The 15,295-nt window shown below is 38.5% G+C and overlaps 1 protein-coding gene across 1 annotated transcript in view; it reads left to right on the top strand.

The window, feature by feature from the left end:
* The window catches only part of LOC128251599 (uncharacterized), a 14,530-nt gene extending 5,739 nt beyond the window's left edge, over nucleotides 1-8,791 (top strand). Inside the window, exons 2-3 of the mRNA XM_089347482.1 lie at nucleotides 805-3,535; nucleotides 5,650-8,791. Of these exons, the coding sequence (XP_089203608.1) occupies nucleotides 2,172-3,302 (1,131 nt within the window). The 5' untranslated portion in view covers nucleotides 805-2,171 and the 3' untranslated portion in view covers nucleotides 3,303-3,535; nucleotides 5,650-8,791. The remainder of the gene's footprint in view (nucleotides 1-804; nucleotides 3,536-5,649) is intronic.
* The last annotated feature ends 6,504 nt before the right edge of the window (nucleotides 8,792-15,295 follow it).

Here is a 15,295-nt window from a genome sequence, read left to right as displayed (position 1 = left end):
ATACTAAACCCAATATAATTATTAATCGCGTCTCTCTTTTTTTTTTTGCATACGTAAGCACACACACATACACACACGCGCGCGCACGTACGCGCGCACGCACACGCACACACGCGCGCGCGCACACGCACACACACACACACACACACACACACACACACACACACACACACACACACACACACACACTCATGCATTTTTCAAATCAAAGTTACATACAGAAATTTACACGTACCTACAAGCAGATACGCAACTTCACACACACACATGCTCTCTCACTCTCTTTCACACACACACACACACACACACACACACACACACACACATACACGCACACGCACACTCACATTAAGGTACTTACATTTTCAAACCAAAATTACATACAGAAAAAAAAAACCTGTGCAAATATCAATATACATAGAGATACATAACTTCACGCACACACGCGCACACATACACACACACATACACACATACGCATACACATGCACAGATAGATGCACAGATACACACACATACCCAGACGCACACAAGAGTACACAAACCTTGACGTAAACCAGTGTCATTATTGAAAGGTGTTGCGGAAATATCACAAGAATTGATAAACGCATCAAAGGGCTGGAACGATGCTTATTGATGTAAAGATAGACAAATGGCCGTATGTGAACTGATAGCCTCCAACCAAACACAGCTGTTGAATGGCTACTTAATAATATTCTATTGTTCTTTCACATTGATAACTTGGATAGACACACGTTGCAACATATTTTATATCCTCATTTTGTTTCAATCATTTCATTGTAGCCATGCTGAGGCACCCACCGCTTTGAAAGATTTAGTCGAACAGAGCAACTCCTCGGACTTACATTTAAGCGTGATACTTATTCTATCGGCACCTTTTGTGAAACTGCTGAGTTACGAGGACGTAAATAAACCAGCAGCGGTTGTCAAGCGGTGATAGGTGGGGAACAAAAACAACTAAAAAACGTACACAGAGATATGAACACATACATGTATGTGTGTGTGTGTATGTATACATACATACATGCATTCATACATACATACATACATATATATATATATATATGTTTCTTTATTGCCCACTGGGAGCTGAACACAGAGGGGACAAACAAGGACAGACAAAGGGATTAAGTCGATTACAACGACCCCAGAGCGTAACTGGTACTTATTTAATCGATCCCGGAAGGATGAAAGGCAAAGTCGACCTCAGCGGAATTTGAACACAGAACGTAACGGCAGGCGAAATACCGCTAAGCATTTCACCCGGCGTGCTAACGATTCTGCCAGCTCGCCGCCATTACCAGCTCGCCGCCATTTATATATATAGACCATATATACATAGACCACCCACTCCACGTACCCCCAACCAACCAACCAAGAACTCAACCACAAACTATCCAGATTGAAACAGTCTATCTCCAACATCTTAAGGAAGGAATCGAAAATAACCCCAAACTTAACCAAGGCGCAACATAAAACACTGACTAAACTAAAAAAACAAAAACCTTGTATACTTACCATCAGATAAAGGAAAAGAAATCTGCGTGATTTCTTGTGAAATATGATAGACTGACACAAGAACATTTAAGCAATGACAGACTATATTCTGAAGTGACAGATATAACTGCGACCAGGATTGAGGACCGAATTAACACCGCATAGACGGACATCTGTAGACAGAGACAAATACATAGTAAATCCAAGAACAACTTCATCACAAAGAACAGTAGATTACCCAGATTTTATCACCTCATTAAAGCACAAGAATAGCAACACGATCCAGATTAGACCCATCGTCTCCAGCGTGGAAGGACCTCTATATAAAATATCCTGGTTACTTTCTCACATCCTGAAACCCATACTCTCCACCTTTCCGGGACACGTCCAGAACTCCGACGAAGTCATCAAAAGACTACACCAATTACCCCTAGACCAACTCAGGCAAAACAGATACGCCTTTAGTCTTGACGTTGTCTCAATGTACACAACGGTGCCAGCACACTCAGCGGTCAACCTATTGACTGACTGCATAATAGCGTCCAGCATCCAATGCTTCGGACTTAGCGCAGTTGATATACATCAACGTTTGTCCATCATCGTGGACAACACCTTTCCAGGACCATATATACAAACAGACAACAGGTCTCCCCATGGGATCCAGTCTCTCGGGCCTACTAGCCATCACTTATATGAACCATCTGGAACGTCGAGCACTCAACATCTGCCGCTCATGCGCCTTCTTCACCAGGTACGTAGATGACATCCTCATACTCACAACCTTCCGTGAAGAGGCTGAGAGAATATTCACGACGGTCAGTAACACGGACATGAACATAAAGTTCACTATAGAGCATCTCGACATCACTGGATCACCATCATTACTTGACTTCAAACTGAATATAACGGAAGAAGGGAAGATACACACCGAGTTCTACAGGAAAGCAGCCAGTAGAGATATGTTTGTCCAATACAATTCAGCGCTTCCACTCGGTGCCAAAATAGTATACGCCAGAAATGAACTTGCACACATCCAAGGCAAGTGCAGCAGAACGGGGGACAAGGTGGCTCACACTACACGCTTCCTAGATATATTGAAAACCAACGGTTATCCTAGATCCATTGTAAATCGGCTTAAGTACCCAAGACGACCAACACGCCGAACACAAAGAAAACACAGCAACACATGCTTCCTTAAAATACCCCAATTTAGCGAGAGGATAACAACAGCCATCCGAAGAGCCATAAGAAAAGAGCTAGACATACAACTAGCCCACTCCGGCCCTTCTCTGAGAGGACACCTCGCAAAGAAACGAACAAGGGACAACAATCAATGCACACTAACAAATTGTCCCATCCGTGACACAGATTTATGCCAACGGGTAAATGTTGTGTTTAGAATACAATGTAACAAATGCAACAAGTTCTATGTGGGTATCACAACAAGACCGTTACACGTCCGCATCAAAAAACATCTGAACACGAGAGCCTCCCACTTCAGAAAACATCTAGACAGATGCCGGAACACTGGCAAAAGCATAACACTCACAATTGAGGCCAATGAAAGAATTTTAGGTAGTTTAATAATTAAGGAAGCTATACTCATACACAGACTAGGACCCCAATTAACAACGGGCTGGAGGTTGGTAATCAATATATTATTTAGCTACATCTGGATGCGTGTAGGTTCATTCTTAATAACATGCTCATGTATTGTTTATAACAAAAAAAAAAGAGGAAAAAAAAAGAAGGAAAAAAAGGGAAGCTGCACGTATAACACATAACTTAGAAGCAGCGCTACAGATGTACCAACACACACGAGATTGAAACATAGCCGACCTCACGCACTTCTCATAAGGAATTCCGGAAGGAGCTTCGTGAGACCACTACTGAGACGCTTCCGAAAAAAGAAAAGCCGTTTGAAAACAGATTATTGTAGCGACTCCATCTAAGAATATCTGAAAAAGGAATTGTATTCCGAAATATCATCGGACTATAGATAACTAAATTACAACAGGTATATAGTTCATTTTTTGTATTATAGTGCGTTGTTGTACCATTCAAAACTTTTTATTCTTTACAAACAATACACAATGCTTCAAGCGAACTACAACTATATATATATATATATTAAAGTCTGTCATACCGGCCATGACGAAGGGAAATAGCCCTGAAACTCGAGTTGCCTTTATATATTTATATTTATATATTTGATCCTTTATATTGAACACTCAATATTTCATCTACATTCAATACTTTCTTTCATGGTGCCATCCATTTTTATTTTATTTTATTTTATATTATATATTGTATATTATATTATATATTGTATATTCCATATTCTATACCCCCACATTGGTTCTGCAGGAATATAAATAAAACATAAAAAACAGACAGTGTTGGAACTCTTTTAAACAAAATAATATATATATATATATATACACATGTGTGTGTGTGTGTGTGTGTGTGTGTGTGTGTGTATCTGGTGTGGCTGTGTGGTAACAAGCTTGCTTCTCAATCACATGGTTCCAGGTTCTGTCCCACTGTGTGGCAACTTAGGCAAGTGTCTTTTACTATAGCCTTGGGCCGACCAAAGCTGTGTAAGTGGATTTGGTAGACGAAATCTGAAAGAAGCCCGTCGCGTATAATTATATGTATGTATGTATGTATGTATGTATGTATGTATGTGTGTGTGCACGCGCGCGCGCGTCTTTGTGTTTTTTCTCCACCACCACTTGACAACCGGTGTTTGGTGTGTTCAGGTCCCCGTAACCTAGCGGTTTGGCAAAAAGATCGATAAAATAAGTACCAGGCTTTAAAAAACGTACTGGGGTCGATTCATTCGACTAAACACTTTAAAGCGAGGCCCGAGCATGGCTACAGTCCTATGACTGAAACAAGTAAAAGATAAATGAATTAACATAATGTATTCGGTAGGAAAGTAACAAATGAATTCAAAGTTAATAGTAATATTTGTTCCTATAACCACAGCAGCTTATTTTGTTATCATTGACGTGGGCCCTTATAATTTATTTATTCATTCCCCCAATTGTGGTTTTGAAATCAATGTGCATCGGCGAAGACTTGAACTTCATTTTGTTCACTTTTTCTTGCCTTGCACTCGGATAAAAATCAACAATCTTCGAATGATTTAATTTTGTTTCTATAATCAAGGACAGTTAAAATGTCTTCGAGATCCGTATTATTTCATCAAACCGATTAACTCTAGATTCGGTTTTTATAAGCAGTTGAATGGTTAATTTCTTTCTGGATAAGAGGGAGTCTTTTTGCTAGCTGTATTCTAGGATGGTTTATACCCATTTTCTACATCTAAGTGAAGTATGTAGAAAATGTGCTGCCTACTCCAGAAGACAGCAAAACAAAACCTGCGAATATGACCTCTTGAAGCACAAACTGTATATGACCTTATCCAGTTGATCTTTTCATCTCTACCTATCCTCTGAGATGATCTTCCTGACTCTTTGATTCTGAGATTTTTCTATAATTTAAATCGATATAACTTAATACCATTTTTGGTCATTGTAATTTTCATATGATGTGGTTTTAAAGCTAAAAAATTATCCCAGACAAAATGTATCATACCTCCGAGTTCTTAACTTATATGCCATTATTCATTAGCTTCAGTAGTAAATTTGATTATATCATGTTATGATTACATATAGTAGCAAAAGTTTCCACATTGCTGTTGCCTAAGTTTCAAAATCATATATCGTGGATATTATGTAACAGCATCGAAGCAAATAATTTTGGCTCCTGACTGGCCTTCGTGACGGTGGCACGTAAAAGCACCCACTACACTCTCTGAGTGGTTGGCGTTAGGAAGGGCATCCAGCTGTAGAAACTCTGCCAAATCAGATTGGAGCCTGGTGTAGCCATCTGGTTCACCAGTCCTCAGTCAAATCGTCCAACCCATGCTAGCATGGAAAGCGGACATTAAACGATGATGATGATGATGATGATGATGATGATTCGGTCGGTAAAGTTTTAAAACTTGTGGTCCAATTGTTTGTTTTCTGATATGTAAGAATATACCGTTGATGTACGTTTACAATTTTAATTTGTATGTATACAAACGTGTACATTTCTAAAAGATTTTGATTACTCTTCCAGATCACAAACGAGACTTATGAACAGATTGTAAATTTCGAAGTGATGAAATACGAATAGCAGATCACTTGCGACCTACTGGGGTTTCCTGTGCAGTGTGAAATGATTTGGAAATAATATATACTGTAAATAAAAATAAAAAAAAAACAAAAAAACTAGCAAGAAATTAAGAGATAATCCGTAATAGAAAACGAGGAAAGGAAGGGCACGTTCTTTTGATGTAAGTATAGAACTCAAGCTGAAAGTGAAACTAGCTCCCTGCCATCGTTTATTTATGATTCACGATTAAAAATAAGAATATTTTAGAATGTTCATTTACTTCATTTGATTATTTATTGCGGCCTACAGCATTTTCCAGTAACGTACTAGTCTGAGTGACTGTGCAATGCCGAAATGGGTAAACGAATTACACGTTATGTATGTGCGTGGGCACACATTATAAATATAACGTACGTGGGCACACATTTTATATAACAATGCGTTCGATGTTGGATACTCTGATATACAGTAATATAACTTCGCTATTATTTTTTTTTTTACTATCAAAGATTAGCTTTTCTGGTTCATATATTTCGACAGATATAAGTTACTGTATCAACAAAGCTATCGATTAACGGTTGAAAACAATCGATTCTGGTCTTATTTTAGTTCAAGTGATATCTAAACTCATCTTTAAAAGAGTATAAAAACGAAAATCATTTTCCGTTTCTCTTTGGTAAATTGATAAATTCTAACCACATGGATATTGTTGTAATCCAGAAAACAACCAACGAAGAACAAACAAAATATTGAATGAGATATGAAAAGCGACGGTAGAAAAACAGAATAAGGGTCAGAATAAAGAACAATAAATAAATATGGGTATAGTTGTTTTATATTTGTCATGGCCATGTACTAGCGTTTTAAGATTATCTTGTACACATAAATATAACAGCTTTTACAATTAGTTATGCATTTTATTACAGAGGGTTGGTGCCTTGACCTACGTCCCATGGACTTTTTAATTTTTAATGTAGTTGTTATTGTTTAGCTCAAGGTCAGTTGTGACTGAGCAGACTTTGATCAAAGATATTCCTTCTCTCAGGCGTTGAGCGCCTTTCTTTAATGGCTTAGTCAAAAGAGAAGAGCAGCAGCCATGAGTGTGTTCAATGTTCTTCGAGACAGATGAGAGGAAGGAAGACATTGTCTTCAAACCGAAAACCTAGCTTGAATGCTTACAAAAGAGTGTATTCCACTAAAATCATCCAAAGGATTGGTCGAGCGACAGATCAAAGCTACCAACGTTTCAAAAAGAATATCAGAGCAAAATGGTGAAATAGACTCAATATTACTTTGAAAAAATTCCTGTAATCTCTTACTTTAACACGAACTTCTAAAAAGGAACCTTCATCAAGCCTTAATTTACTCTGGGATTTAAACAATGCCAATGAATTAGGTTTTGCCATATTTGTATATATTAAGTTAAATATGCTTAAGAGAAACATTTTTGTTTTCTTTTATTTTATATCACTGCGTCCACTTCTTTTTAATACGGTGTGATTTGAGGGAGGTTTTACAGCCTTTTCAAGCAAATTGAATGAGCGAAGAAGCTCCTTCATTGACAATCAGGTTGCTCTATCATTATGGTCTGTCTGATGATGGATAAATTGCTGTTATGATGCTGGGTAAATTGCTTCGAATGTTTCGAAGTTTTGGGATTTGTAATCGAGACTTCGGGTTTCTCGATCAGAGCTTGCATAGACCACAATGTGCCTTGCTGGTGAGTGTGGGAGCTTTTTCATAGCATTTTAATCAGCTCAGTATTAATAAAACAAATAAAATTCCTGGAATAAATTTCCTGCTGTTTTAAATATGTAAATCACTAACTTGAAGGTCAGTCTATGAAAATATAGTATCCAGATGTACGAATCAGCTAGCCAACGAGAGATCTTCACGCTCACTCGATTTGTTTGAAAGAGGTGTAAAAATCTTACTGAAATTACATCGTAATGCCTTGAAAAATTAGTTCTCATGTATACATATTTCCGTAGTACTTTTAGGTGGTATACAAGCTACTGAATGAAAAAAAAAAAAAAAAAGACAATTATATTTATAGATTTTCTTGATTAGACGTTTCAGAAATGTGATTTTTGACATTGTTTAAGATGTGAGTCGGAGATTATGCAACTGACTGTGAATCTATATTTGTTTTCGAAATTCTGTGCGCGTATGAATCAGATGCGTTCCCGACTACAAATAATATTTAATAAAAAGAAAGAAAGAAAGAAAAATTAAGAAGAAAAACTGGTGGGTACGTAGAGCAGAAGGTTTGGAATGTAAATAAAGGGGTCAGCTCATATATCTTTGGATAGGCAAGCATAACGAAAATTCTAATGAATTACAAATGTATTTGTGTATGTGTGTGTATTTGTCAGTGAGTATGGATTGATGTGTGTGTGTGTGAGTGTGAGTGTGAGTGTCTCCTTTGAATAGAACGTTCCTAAACTTGCATAGCTTGTTAATAAAACCATGTGATGGTTTTACATCCGTTAAGATGATTCAATACCACTCCCGACATAGCACCTATCTTTTAGTGGTCTCGACCAAGTTATATGATATCTTCCCTAAAATTTGTGTTCACAAATACAAATATATACACATCAAAAATACACACGCACACACATGTGCATACTTGTACATACACACGAATTATATTTACACACACACACACACACACAAGTACTCACATGTTAAAGTAACATCGATGCACACATACATTATACATTTATAAACATAAGCATACATACACCTACTACACACACATACGCAGCCCGTACCATTCACACATACACATACACACGCACGTATACACACTCCTACATTCTAGAAACATATATCCATGTAATCGGCATAGCTGTTCATGAACTGAGTTGTGTGTTCTGCTTTAGAACCAACACACCTTACCTTTCAAAGTTTTCTATCTCAAGGTTGCATACATTCTCTGTCTATAGGAGTCCCTGTCCTAACTTCTAGCACAAGACACAAAGCAAGCATGCGTCTGACACATGCACTCGCTGCTGATAGACTTCGGCAGCTAAGATGGGGGTGTTATGTTATATCACCACCACCACCACCACCACCACCACCACCACCACCACCATCATCATCATCATCATCATCATCATCATCATCATCATCATCATCATTTAACTATAACGAATTAGCTAATAGTTCTTTTCGTTTTCTATACTTACTATCCGAAGAAAGAATGACCATCTCACACACAAATGCAGCAATTACGCGTGCGTGTGCCCACACACAAGCGCGCCATTTAGTTTGTCAATCATTCTCTTTTCTTTCTGTTTCCTTCTTCACATACATGCATGCATACACACTCTCCTTGTCTGTCTGTCTGTCTGTCTGTCTGTCTGTCTGTCTGTCTGTCTGTCTGTCTGTCTGTCTCTCTCTCTCTCTCTCTCTCTCACACACACACACACACACACACTCACTACACACATAACAATATATATTATATAACATACTTAAGGAGTTGCACTTATTTAATATACAATATAACATATATGTGTGTGTATATCTATCTATCTATCTATCTTACGCTTCCAGAGATCCCTGGCCTGGCAGTGCTATCGAGAAGCACTACCCGTTCGGGATAAGCTCTACAGGCATGGCTCGAGAAACACGGGGCCGACCTGTCCGAGATGCCGGCAGAGCGACGAAACCGTTCTGCACGCACTCGTACAGTGTCCCACCATTTCCGAGCTGTGGGCTTACGTCGAACAACTGCTATCGCGTGTGGGACGAGTCGGTCTATCAGCCGAGTCTATCGTGAATATTGTCGCGCCTCCTTCCTTTAAACGGGAAGGAAGAGCTATTTTCATCGTACTTGTGGCTATGGCGAAAGAATGTGTATGGTGGACGCGTCTGAAAGGTCTAGAGACAAAGACTTTCCTCTCTGGGCAATCTCTCATCAACTTCTTCAAGTATCACCTGAAGAGGAAGGTGAGAGTAGAAAGGGAAGTCTTGTCTAGTGAATGCTTCAAAAAAAGATGGGTGAATGTAGCAAGGATGGCACGTGTGAACGACGGAGCCATCTTGAGCATAACCCTATGAACTAAAAAAAAAAAAAAAAAAAATTCCAAGAAAAAAAAAAGAAAACAAAAAGGCAAAAGAGAGTCACTTACTGTTATAGTTTCTTCAATGAGAATATTGACCAAGGTTACCGTGGTCTTTTCCGTAGACTTTTCTTTCCACGGCCAAACCTAAACTGTCCTCCCCTCCTTTTACACGAGAACATTACTGTGTGATACACGATCCCTATTGATCGGCCTTTTTTTTTTTTTTTTTTTTTGATCCCTTTTGATCGAACTACCCCCTTTTCCTTCCTACGATCCCTTTTGATCGACCCCCCCCTTTTTTTTTCTCCTCCTCCCAAAAAGAAAAGCTCTACATTGTATTTGTCCCATCTTCGTTGAGCCCTGTGTGGCTAATAAAAGAAATGTATCTTACGCGCGCACACACAAATACATACACACGCATTTGTGTATGTATGCATGTATGTATGTATGTATGTATGTATGTATATTTAACACGCTCCAGCACATTCACACGTGTTTATTGTCTCCAACAAGATATTCTCCTTATAGACAATGTGCGTAAAAACATATCCAGCTGGGCTCTGGATGATATCATCAAACTGTCAGACACGTGTTTGTACGCGGTTATGCTTTGTCGATGACAGATACCACTTTACTCGTTCACAAGCCGGTCGGAACTGCCCTTCCTACTAACAGAACTACACTTGCACACGCGCATGCGCGCGCGCACACATACTGAAAGTTTGTTTAAGCATGCTCTAACGACCCTGCCAGTTCGCTAATAATAGCAATAACCCTTTCTACTACAGACAAAAAGCCTGAATTTTTGTGGAGAGGGCCGGTCGATTACATTGGTCCCACCGCTCAACTGCTCTATTGCACCTGAAAGGATGAAAGGCAAAGTTGATTTCGGTGGAATTTCAACTCAGAAGGTAAAACCGGAAAAAATTCCGCTAAGCATTTCGTCCGGCATGCTAACAATTCTGCCAGTTCGCCGCCTTGAATAATAGTTTCGAATTCTGGCGCAGGTCCAGCAGTTTTTGTGGAGAGGGTAAATCGATTATATCGACTCAGTACATCAGTGGTTCGATCGAACCCCGAAAAGATGAAATGCAAAGTCGATCTGGGCGGAAATTGATCTCAGAACGTAAAGCCGAACGAACAACCGCTCAATATTTGGTACGGCATGTTAGCGATTCTAATAATAATGGATTCAAATTTTGGCACAAGGCCAGCAATTCTGGGGAGCGGGTAAGTCGATAACATCGACCATTCAATTGGTGCTTATTTTTATCGAGCTCGAAATGATGAAAGGCAAAGTCGGCCTCGGTGGAATTTGAACTCAGAACGTAAAGACGGACGAAATGCCACAAAAATTTGGTCCGGCGTTCTAACAATTCTAATAATAATAATAATCATCTTTTCTATTATAGACACAAAGCCTGAAATTTTGGGGGAGGGGACTTGTCAATTACATCAACCCCAGTGTTTCACAGATATTTAATTTATCAACTCTTAAAGGATGAAAGAAAAGTCGACCTCGGCGGAATTTGATCTGAGAACGTAGCGACAGACGAAATACCGCTAAGCATTTCGGCCGGTGTGCTAACGATTCTGCCAGCTCGTCACCTCATCTACGAGGGATGGTCATTAACGATTTCTCCTGGCCTACTTCCCATGGACTGGGATAAATGAAACTTGGCGGATCTAGTTTTTTTCATTCGCAAAATATGCATTTTTTAAAAGGAAGTGAAAAATCTGAAAATCGGCTGTTATAATGTAGCCTTCCAGTCTCATTGCTTTGAAGGTATTATGTTGTGGAGAAAAATAATTGGAGAAAAAGTTACAGAGGTTTCAAAATCGAAAAAGCTGGGTATTTTTAACCAATAGCGAGACAGAAATTTTCTGCGTTTAGCGGAGCGGTTGTACCCTGTAAAATTTATAGTTTAGCGTCTGACTTGTTCATTGTAGGTTTCTAAATAAACAGAAATACCTAATTTCATTGTAGGTTTCTAAATGAACAGAAATACCTAATAAAATCAACTTGTATCATCTTACTGTTTCTTTTGTCTCTTCATTGATTGTATATTTTTATCATTTTAAAAATTTGTTATATTAATATATTTGTTTGCATGTGTTTTACTTTATGCGTATTTGAGTATTTTGTATACCTGTCTGTATTTGTGTTTGCTTTTCCGATTCTTATGGAAGGGTCAGGTTCTGCTGGTCAGAAAATCTATCTGCTGTCTACACCCAGATGTAGTAGTCTTGCGATGCCATCCTTGATGATGCGGCACCACGCTTTGAGGCTGTTGCACCTACAAAAATATCTAAATCACTGCGATGATTTGGACGACGACGGCGGCAACAACGAAAATAAGGGTGAACTGGTGTGGGTGTCTTTCACGCGACACGTCTCTTCGCAGCAGCTCATCTCATTGACAGAGCTGCAGTCATGGGTCAAACGCAGACCAAGGTTGGACGTTTGATCTAGAATGTTGCCAGGTGCTCACTGCATTGTACCAGCTGTCCAAAACCGTTAGCGAGAAAACAACTCAAGATTTCTATAGAAGGCTAAGTTGAGGATATGTGTGATGATGGCCTAGGATTGAATCTAGGCATCGACAGGAACAGTCTGTGTCTCTTCTAGGGGACCTTCGGGTCGAAGATCATGGACAATTTCCAAAAGCCTTTGGTATGGCAGTTTTACAGAGGGGCAATGGTCGTTCAAGACAAGCAAGGAGACGAAACTGTCTTGCATGCAATAATTCAGTGCCCGTACATCAGAGAGTTGTGGGATTGTGTGAATCAGCTATTGTTGCGTGTCTGCCAAGTGTATAGTAAAGATCGTCGCACCACCTTCCCTTAAGAGAGAAGGAAGGCAGATCTTTCTCTGCTTAGTAGCTCTGGCAAAAGAGATTGTATGGTGGACACGTCTGAAAGGTTTGAACACATTCCTATCTGGTCAAGCCCTCATCAATTTCTTCAAATATTATTTGAAGAGGGAGTTGAGGGTAGAGAGGGAGGCGTTGCCTTCTAGTGTATTTGTCAAAAAGTGGTCAACAATGGCAGGACTGGTGAGACTGAATTGATTTACTCTGAATATGCTTTTCTCAGCAGGAGGAAAGGAGCTAGAAAAGGGCACTTTCTCGTGCCTTGGGGATGGCAGAGCAATCCGGGATTTTTGTGTGGGGTTTACCCCGGATTACCCTAAGTGGACCGCTCCACTATTGGGGATTCTATTTATTTATTTATTTATCATTTATTTCTTTACTTTCTATTATATATTTTCTGTTATTTCCTTTAATGTGATAGTATCTCACCTTCATTAATGTTAACTCCACATGTTTTTGGTATTTTTTTGTGTGTTGTAAATTGTCCTTCGATATTGTTCTCCATGACTTGGGCCCTTGTGGCCAATAAAATAAATCATCATCATCATTATTATTATTATTATTATTATTATTATTATTATTATTATTATTATTATTATTATTATTATTATTATTATTTTGGTTTGTCTCAGTTTCGGCGTTATTCCAGGTAAGGATTATGTGGATAAGTTTTCAGCAGTCTTTCAAGTGCTTCGGATCCTCCAAATAATCCTTACTGTCCCTAAGAGACAAATTTTCTGTAGGAGCTCTACCGGGCATTCTATTTCAATCCCCCTCAACCATTTGTCTATATCTTTGCTTACTGATCCCAGCGCACCAATTATTACAGGCGCGACCTTTGCTGTTCCCATGCTCCAAATTCTTCCTATTTCAAATTTTTAGGGATTGTATTTTTTTGTTTGTTTTTCTTCCTCTTTCTTTACGATCCTGGAATCAAATGGGCATGATGGGTCTATATGTAAGCAACTTCGTTTTTTCCTATCTATGATTGTAATATCTTGTCTATTGTTTTCTAATTTCTTGTCCGTTTGAATTGGAAAGTCCAACAAAATCTTATATTTCTCCGACTCTAGTACTCTTTTGACTCGATGAATGTACCATGTATTTCCAGCTTCAAATTCCCATTTCTGGCGCAGTTTCCAGTATAAAACTTTTACAACCTGGTCGTGCCTCCATTTCTTATATTCTCCCTGCGCCAACTTGAAGCATTCTATCACAATGTGTGCCACTGTCTCGTTTCAAGTACCACAGGCTCTACATTTGTCTGACACATTCTCTCCATATATATATCTTTTATAAAGTTCTTTATTTTTGTTGCTTGATCTTGGGCTGCTACAATTAGGCTCCCTGCTTCTTTTTTTAATTGTCCTTTTTTAACCAAGCCCAGGATTTTGTTTCACATACGTCCTCAGTCACTCTCCAAAATTGGCCACTCAGAGGTTTCTCTTCGATCTGTCTGACGTACTCTCTTTGTATTTCATTCTTGTCCTTTTCTCCTATTACGCGTTTCATCACATGTTCTTTCTTAACTACCTTTTATAGTTTTTCTGTGCTACTCTAAATATTCGACTAGACTTTTTATTTCCATCTGTACACATTCTTCTACTGCTATTAAGCCTCTTCCACTTTGGTCCCTTCTCAAGTACAACCGGTTGATATCAGCTTTTGGATGGAGGGCTCCATATATTGTCAACAACTTCCTAGTTTTTCTGTCAAGTTTCTTTATTTCGTTTCTGGTCCAGTCTATTATTCCAACTCCATATATGATTAAAGGTACTGCTCTTAAATTTATTGCTTCAATGAGATTTTTGGAACTAAGCATTGACTGCAATAATTTTCTGACTCTGCTTGTGTACCCTCTACTGGTAATTTGTTTCATTTCTTCATCATTTATCTCATTTGCTTCTAGTATTCTCAAATACTTATACTAATGTCCTTTCTCAACCGCTCTCATTGTTTGCCCATTTGGCATTACAGTTCTCTGGCTTCTTCAGATCTTCCTAGTTTCGTTTTCAATATTATTATTATTATTATTATTATTATTATTATTATTATTATTATTATTATTATTATTATTATTATTAATAATAATAATAATAATAATAATAATAATAATAATAATGGACTTTCCCGTCGAAGACGACGTGTGAGTGTTCAGTTTTTGCTGAACGACCTGCAGAAATGATTTGGTACTGCTACTGGTACTGCTACTGGTACTGCTACTGTTGCTGCTTCCACTACTACTACTACTACTACTACTACTACTACTACTACTACTACTACTACTACTACTACTACTACTGCTGCTGCTGCTGTTGCTGCTGCTGCTGTTGATAGTGATATTGCTGCTGCTACTACAACTACTGGTGCTGTTGCTGCTGATGATGATGATAAATGCGGCCCCTGTATGAAGATTAGTGGTTTTAAAAAAGTACATAAAAAATAAAATAAATAAATAAATTTTTAAAAAAATGAAAATTTAATAATAATTTAATTTTACTTAAAAAGAAAAAAAAATTCAAACAGTACACCGAATCGCTGGTCCAATGGTTATTCTGGAAGCGCGCCTGTCAGGAGGCTGTCAGCCTGACGGCGAAAACTTTTCAAATGGCAGAATATCTTCCCCGAATACGAACCTGGAAGGTCACTTAAACGGGATTT

This window comes from Octopus bimaculoides, chromosome 2 (assembly GCF_046866305.1).
Source record: "Octopus bimaculoides isolate indiv1 chromosome 2, ASM4686630v1, whole genome shotgun sequence".
Lineage (NCBI taxonomy): Eukaryota > Metazoa > Mollusca > Cephalopoda > Octopoda > Octopodidae > Octopus > Octopus bimaculoides.
This window is presented reverse-complemented; position numbering and strand designations above follow the sequence as displayed.